This window comes from Melampsora larici-populina (assembly GCF_000204055.1).
Source record: "Melampsora larici-populina 98AG31 unplaced genomic scaffold MELLAscaffold_28, whole genome shotgun sequence".
In the NCBI taxonomy this organism is placed as follows: Eukaryota; Fungi; Basidiomycota; class Pucciniomycetes; order Pucciniales; family Melampsoraceae; genus Melampsora; species Melampsora laricis-populina.
In genome coordinates, this window is record NW_006768792.1 from 639,490 (window position 1) to 647,584 (window position 8,095).

General features: G+C 41.2%; 1 protein-coding gene across 1 annotated transcript; it reads left to right on the forward strand.

Moving 5' to 3' along the window:
* Window positions 1–4,782: 4,782 nt before the first annotated feature.
* On the forward strand, window positions 4,783–7,893 carry MELLADRAFT_72339 (uncharacterized protein; the record flags this gene model as incomplete). The annotated part of the gene is made up of 12 exons (XM_007411993.1): window positions 4,783–5,006; window positions 5,086–5,263; window positions 5,367–5,470; window positions 5,554–5,606; window positions 5,684–5,695; window positions 5,821–5,829; window positions 5,892–5,939; window positions 6,026–6,616; window positions 6,685–6,781; window positions 6,863–6,941; window positions 7,043–7,217; window positions 7,316–7,893. The coding sequence occupies 8 exons, from the start codon at window positions 4,920–4,922 to the stop codon at window positions 6,417–6,419; spliced, it is 885 nt and encodes a 294-aa protein (XP_007412055.1).
* Between the last annotated feature and the right edge of the window lie 202 nt (window positions 7,894–8,095).

Genomic DNA, 8,095 nt, shown 5'->3' on the forward strand with positions numbered 1-8,095 from the left:
ACAGGATCAAAATATTCCAATACTGAAATCAGAATTAAGGCTCACTGTAGTCAATTTAGTGGTGTTTGAATACATGACAGACACAGCCAACAAAGATGCCTCGGATTGAAAAATCCGAGGTATCATCGGACTCAAATCCTCGGACAAAATCTTTCCGAGGTTTTGATCCGAGGTATTATTTTGCGTCAAAAAATACCTCGGATCAAATCCTCGGACAAGACCTGTCCGAGGGTTTCCATCCGATGATGCCTCGGATTTTTCAATCCGAGGCATCTATGTTGGCGGTGAGAGAACAATAGAACCTTGAAATAAAACGATGGAGTAGAACAAGCTTCCAGGGAATGTCGGTGAATTTTGGATGATGTTGAGCTGCAATTTGCATTAACTGCATTGATAAAGCAATTTGCGTGAGGCACCTATGTTCATACATAGCAGCAACATTGGATGCTTCAGGAAAGTCGGCTAGATGTGGATTGATTTGCAAAGGTGAAGTCGGATGAGGTGAAAAGAGGCAATATCAAGCAGATGTTGGGAATTTGAGTGTCATACACAAAGAACAGAATACCCTGGTATACCATTACGGAACGCTTGAATACACCGGATATGTAGAGCAGATAAATGATAGTATAGGTAATTTGGACATTGCGACTGTAGTGAGCAATAGCATATGATGTAGGAAGCAATTAGTTTGATATGAAGGAGTGGTAATGGAGGGATTTGAAAGGGAAACCCCGGGTGAAAGGGTGAGGGAATGATAGAACATACAATTGAAGCAAATCTGGAGTGTGAAGCCCAGTACGTGTGAAGTAGAAGGAGGAAGCGTGATAGCACTAAAAGTTAAGCGAGGTGAGAATTTGATGATCTGTGGCAAACAATGATCAGTCATATGAATGTGAAATAATGATCGATTATTTGACACTTAGAACAGACTTTGTGGATAAGGGTTGCTGGCAAATAAATTATACATGAAAGGAGGGACCAAGGAACTACTGTAATAGGATGTGGTGGTAATGGAAAATTGAAGTATTTGCAGTAGTGTGAAGTACGGATAAACAAATTCATAGTTGACCTTTAACTTGTAATGATACTGAATTGTACTCTTCTTTCTTCTTTTCTTCTTTCTCATTGACTTCGCTTCTGGACCCTGAATTTGGTATTCATCCTCTCTCACCAACAACATGTAATTCATTTTCAATTTTGACTTTTAATTTAGATCTTGTATAAGTAAGTGCTTTTCTCTTTCTCTCTGACCTATGTTTTGCATCCTAAGTATACACCCTAGTTTTGATCCTTCTATTTAGCTTATCATGTTGATCCCATCTTGTAATATTGGTATCACATTATTGTTTCCTTCTAATCTTAAATCTCAATTTTGGACCTTAATCTCAATCTTGAATAATACTGACACCTTCCTCTTGTTTGAAATCTAGATATTCTTTACTTTATGGAATATTAAAGGACTATCTTCAAGTTATTTCTTCTTTTTGTGTATTTTGTTTTGCTTGCTTATATGTAGACTATCTTTTATGAAGAAATGAGTGATAAAATAATGAAAGTACCAGATTTGAATCTAATAACTATAATCAAAAATAAGATAGGCCCAATCAGTTTGAGATGAGAAATGAAACTTGAGTCTTGAATTTGAATAATTCTGTAGCTCATGATTATAAACTTGATATAATGAATTGATCTTGTAACAAAACAACATAGATGAGTGACCAATTGAAGCAAAATATAAAATTGATTTAAATTTAAATCCTTGATCAAATAAATATCAAGAAGTAATGTTAAGAAGAAGATCGTTGATTTTGATTTCCACATCCTCCCCCAACTTCTAAGCTGTCCTCAGCGCTGCCACTAATTCTTGAGAATATGTATGCAAATTTGGGAAAACTATGTAAGCCTTGAAAAAATCATTGATGACCACCTCCCCCAACTTCAATGAAAAACTGCCGCATTTGTGATTGGTGTTATTATCCAGATGCCAACGTATGACCTCCTCCTTTTGATCCAGTGAATGAAGTGTACGCTTCCTGATACAGTTCTTTCCTTTGTTTTTTAACGAGAGACTAGACTTTGTTTTTTTGCGCAGCGGCGAGAGGCTTGATGTAGAAGTTTTCTTGACCGTATCCAGCTTTCCTGACATTCAAAGAGGATCAAAATGTAAGTACAATGTTGAAAAGTCACTGATGATCAACTTACGTTGACCATTTGTAGCTTTCTTGGCTTCTTGTGTTTGTTTTGCCAACTTCTTCTTGCCTTCTGCAACAGTTTTGTAGGTAGATAGGAGTTGAGGTACAACTGTAGGTCTGGTAGAACCTGTTTCTACGTAGGAAAATACAAATATTCATTGATAAAAAGAAACATACACAAGATCAAAAGAGAATGTTTAGAATCAAGATCACTTGATGTACCTTACTTATCAATCCATCCCTGATCCTTTCAAGTTTGATCAAAAGGAGGCTGTCATGGCAAGCTTGCCAGGCGTTATGCTTTCGAGCTCTAGCAAGGTAGGTGAGCAAACATTCCAAACCGTACTTTCCACCCTTCAAGTTGAGCTTTAGGGCTTCCAAAGATTGATCAACACCATAGTAACTATCCATAGCCTGATTCACTTCCCCCCGGATTCCTAATTCTGAACCTTGAGAAACAACTGGTTGACAGCTAAATTGGCCAAAGATTGGACCATCACGCTTGGCTAGATCTAGAGGAGATGTCTGGCTAAGAGTAAGGATCTCAGCAATAGTTTTATCAACTGATGAAAGGGTCATGATTAAAAGTGAATGATACAAGATTTGGAGTGTGGTGGTGGTACAGAATGTGAGTTGAGGTACTATTGAAAGAGAAGGCACAAAAATGTAACCTTTGAGCCCTACCAAGGGGTACGTATTGGCAATGGTGCACACATCACACAATTATGAAGGAATTGACATGTTTGACAATTACCTATGTGGAAGGAACACGTCAAATAGGAGCATATGAGCCCAGAATGCTTGATTTAATGCTTCTATTCCCATGCCTACCCATCATTTTTAGAAGCATATTCTCCAAAAGTTTATGCTTTAAGCTTATATGCTTGTATTTGCAAAATTACCGCCAACCAAATATGGTTGGATAGGATTTGATGCTTATAGAAAATTATGCTTGTGTAGTTTATGCTTACAAAGGAATTTCATTGTACAGCTAAAAGGCTGTATATCAGAATTGAAGAATATATCGTGATGAGGAGTATATCGTTTTGGACAAATGAAGCTCCCACACACCCCGGCTTTTTGGAACATTCAATATACATATATTGTGTTATACTGTATATTAGGGGGGCTCAAGTCAAAATATTTTACTACTTTTATCGTAACATTTTTTCCCAATTGCATAAAATTTACGCAAAATTTTATGCAATTGGGAAAAGTTATACAGCATCCCAATTTTTTTTGAGAGATTTACACAAATTTGCGTAGATCTGCTGCTCAGAAGGAGATCCGAAAGAAATTTCTACGGTCCTTTTTTACGAATCGACGTTGGCACGGGGTGTTAACAAAGTGGAATATGAGAAATGGGAAATGTCACACTGGCGTAAGGTCACAAGCGTGAGCTCGTCTCAAAAGAGGTGCAAGATAAGTCGTTGACAGAACCCCAATGGAGTCTGTTTGAACTTCATCCAGCCTCAACCACCTTCCCACTTGTCCAGGTTGAGGAAAACCTTTTGTTCCCTTTCCTCCTTCATCAGATCTGTATACAAAAAATTTAGAATCACTAGTTCAAACAACTTCTCTCTACATGTTTTCAATACATACATATTGTTTTTTCATCTTCAATTCTATCAGCAGTTCAGTCGCGTATTATTTTTTGTTTCCCGCCCACCACCCATCTTGTCAAACAATGGGTTCAAGTCTTACGTGGGGCACTCTATTCCTTCTCTTTTTTATCTATAAGTTGTTCTATTTTCCAATTCTCGCAGATATCATTTTCACAGGGAGCGGGGGCATCACAGTGAGATGCTCAGTGCCAAGATTGGCCACCCACAGTGCTCCCTCCTCCCTTCATCAGCCCCGGGCCAAAACATTTGCAATCTCAGGCCCCCGGGCCTGATCTTCGAGTAACACACGTGACCATCAGCCAAAATGAACCAGAACAGATTCCTTGGGAAAAGATTTTACAACACGGTACCGTAAAAAACTTTCCCCAATTTTTTAAGAAAATGCCGCAAAAATTTTGACTTGAGCCCCCTTATTGGTTTGGTGTAGTATTTCACGATATACGTATATCGGATCGTACCGAACGGGCCCCTAGCTTTTTATGAAAGTGCTTTGTATATATACCTTTTTTCTCTTGTTTCTTTAGGATTACATATACAGCTATCTTGTCAGAGCACTCTCGTCACCTCGTGTATAGAAATATAAAGCGCTTGAGTGCAATGAAAATAAATAAAAAGAAACATTTGACAATTCTATCCAAGAAGTGAAAGTAGATCTCGATGAAAACATTCGAAATTGGAAACGAGCAGAAAAAGACCTTACTTCACCTGTGGATGGATTTTACATACAAAACGGAGTAACGATCAAGACCACGAAGGGTCTTGGATGGGATGAATCAGGAAGCAATTAATCGATCAAAGATCAACAGAGTCCATTTAAAGACTCATCGTCTGTGTCTCCATGAGAAAAGGATAGACACAGGCGGCTCATGGTACACGGACTGTATCATGGGCCCCAACCTCACCAAGGTTGTCCATATGACACGGGTAGTCGAGACACCAACCTTCACCATTGCAGAGGAAGTACGGATCGTTTATATACGACTTGAGCGCGTGTCGGAGTAGCATATTAGGGCTTTAGTGTATTCGTGTTTCCCGATTTGTGCTATCTTTTTTTGCGATTTCGACTTCATCATCACCGGCAACCGCTCTTAGGAATTCGCACATGTCGTCAGGCTCACCATTTCCGCCGTCATTACTTAGTAGCCTCAAGTGGTGGGAAAATCCATTCAGGGAAGCACGAAACTATGCAGTAAGTAGAGCTCCCTCTCAAGGCGTAGAAGCACATCTCTTTCGTTGATATCGAACTCAACTTTCGCGCGGTGATCAAGAACTCTATGCTAAAGCCCGAATTCCCCTATTGGGCCTTATCACTCTTGGCCCTTTTCATCATCATGAGAGTCGCATTCATATTTGTCTGTGCCGGCATCATGATCATACCCGTCTTTAAGGGGTCTGATAGTCGAAAGAGGCATTACTACTTGGTTCGAAGGGTATACCCAGAAGGCGGTGAGTATTAACCAATGACTTTCTTGTGTGCCGAAGCTGTGGGATCCTGGAGCGATTTACTGAACATTTCTCTCACTTGATCCGGGTGCGTTGCCATTACCAGGGAATGGCATGCCTTACCTAGTGCCCAATCGTTGTATGATAATCGTTGTTTGCGAGCTTGTGACAAGTGTGTTGTATGTGGTTCTGGGTTGCTTGAATTACTCGGTGAGTAAGCATCACCAGTGGAATGGCAAGTGGACGTATGTGAATTTGTGGTTCATGACGAGAAACATTTACCGCGTGTATAGTTTTACTCGAATGTCAGCAGCCATCAAGATCCAAGACCGGTCACAATGGTTTGGTATGTTGTTCGTGAATCACGATCCTGAAAAACGGGCATCACAACTTCATATTAACGGACATGGTTTTACTCTACAGGTTTGTAATCGCGTATGTCTCATCTCTCTCGGGGTTGGGTAGCCACGCCAAGGTTTCATAGAGTGCTCATGAACAAGTGTTACGTACAATTCCACCCCAACGACAAACAACACATTCCGCCGATCGCATATTTTTAGATGGCTTCCGTAAGCATACATCCAAGTAGATTCAGAGATCATAATACTTTCTGATTCATGAAGAAAAACAGTTCTTATGTAGGTATGGTCATGGCCACATTTGGGCTTTGCTACGCCTGGTGAGGTTTCGCCTGCTTTACCTCTCTTCGCCGCAAGTCCCCGTTTCTGAAACCTTTTCCCCGCATCTCACCTTACGGTCATATAGTCTTTGTGATGTGGATGGCACCAAGAACAAAAAGTATTCTCGGATTTTGACACCGATTGTCTACAACTCCATCTGGATTTCGTGGTCACTCCTGGCAATTGGTATGATATCATATTGGGCAGTCCGCTCTGTGCAAGATGCAAACGAGCTGCAGATGAATCTACAGCACACTTTTCCCTTACTAAAAAAGGCATCCGTTTCTTGGGATGCTCATCACGACTTTGGAAAAGTACCCATCAAAGCCTTGCTGAACTATATGGTAGTCTTGTTCAGGAATTGGAGCCACATGGATTTGACACTCGTTGGGTGGGCAACAGCTTGGGCTGCTTTGGCAGGTGCCCTGGCTTTGGTAAATCTTCTACATCATCTCCACACACGGCTTGACCGTTCGTGATAAGATACGCAATCGTTGTCTGAACTCCAATACGGATAACTTCTGACATTGACATGGGAGCCAACAGTTTTACATTCTTGTAGTATGTGTATTGCTCCGTATGCTCAATCAAGTATTGAGCATGCGTGACATGGATACAATCACTGGGGATGTACAATGGACATCCACAATATTACACGAATTAGAAGCAGAGTTTCGTGAGTCTGCGGAACGGATACCAATCCATTACAGGGTAACTAACGAACGTACAATTCCCCTTGATCAGAGTTCTTGTTTAGATGTTCCTTTGTCATAGTCATGAGCATATGCGCTCAAACTATCGAGGCCATCGGCCAGCTTCTTATCAGTCGGCATCAAGATTCGTGCGCATCAAGATTTTCTATATAAGCACATGCGATGACCTGATGTGTTGCGTCCCATTCATATTCACTTGGACTCAATAGGTTGTATTGCAGAATCACATCCACGATCATCTGTCAGATCCCTGGAGTTTTCATGGTTCCGGCGCTTCTTCTTCAATCGGTAATGTCATGTCCTCTCCTAACCAATGATGATCGTAGTTCAAGGAATTTATACTGACACCCCTTTTGTTTGTTTGGACTTGGTATGTACTATTTCGACAGTGGCGTATGTTCACTGAGCGCTCTCCAAATGAATCCGAGTTTTGCAGGGTCCCACTGAAGTCTGTCACCAAGGGCGTTCCTAAATTGACTTCACAGCTTTTGGGCTGGGATACTACTGTGTGTTGGGAAGGTGACAAAGATGTTGAAGAAGTGAACTTCCCAGGCCTCCGCCCAGGTAATTTTGTCGAATCTACCTCTGGCTGCAAGGGCTCATCGGCCGAGGATATATCCGTTGACTATATTCATGTCACCCGTTCAACCATAATCACTAAGGACGCTATCTAAGTATCGTACGAGCTCTAGCGTTATTGTTCTCCTTGTTTGTCAATTCTTATACTTTAGTTTCAGTTATATGATTTGTGTTGGTATGGTTCTCTCAAGGATATAAGGAAATTCGGTATGATAGCACCCGACTATGAGGCAAGTGCAGTTTTCCTCGGAGTCTTGAGGAGAAGACTTTGTGTAGGAGCCTGCGTACAAGTGGAGTTGTTGGAGCGGGAAGCGGGATACAAGCCGTGTGTCGCTTACAGTTCTCACCCATTCAAGCATTTTCTCGCTTCAAAGTCCTGCATGAGTTTTTGTGGTGTTGCAAGAAGAGAAGCGGCTGTGTCGACCTCAATTGATGGAGGTGGTCTTGGCTGATGAGCGTAGCAACGAGCAGCCGAGAGAGGGAACCTTATCCATGAAACTTGGTGTGTGAGCTGGAAAAGCTTGGCTGGGGACTTTTTCAACACTCCATATCTGTGTACTCTACAAACAAGTATTCTTTGGAACAAAGAAATGACTTGTGCGCCTGCTCAACCTAGACATGCTGGTATTTTTAAGATTCTGTCTTGGCTCCAGAAAAGCACTGAAAAACAAACTTGAAAAATTGATTCATGTGTAATATTCCAGCTCGCCTGGTGTGAGCTTTTGACAGGTTGGTTGGCTTTTCCCAGATTTTGTTGTTTTTGCAAACTTTGCAATCACTGTCAGCCCCAAGCTTCATCAAGTCCCTCCTCACCAAAGGCCCAAGGCTGAAGCAAGGTGAGTACATATATAGCGCTGCCAACC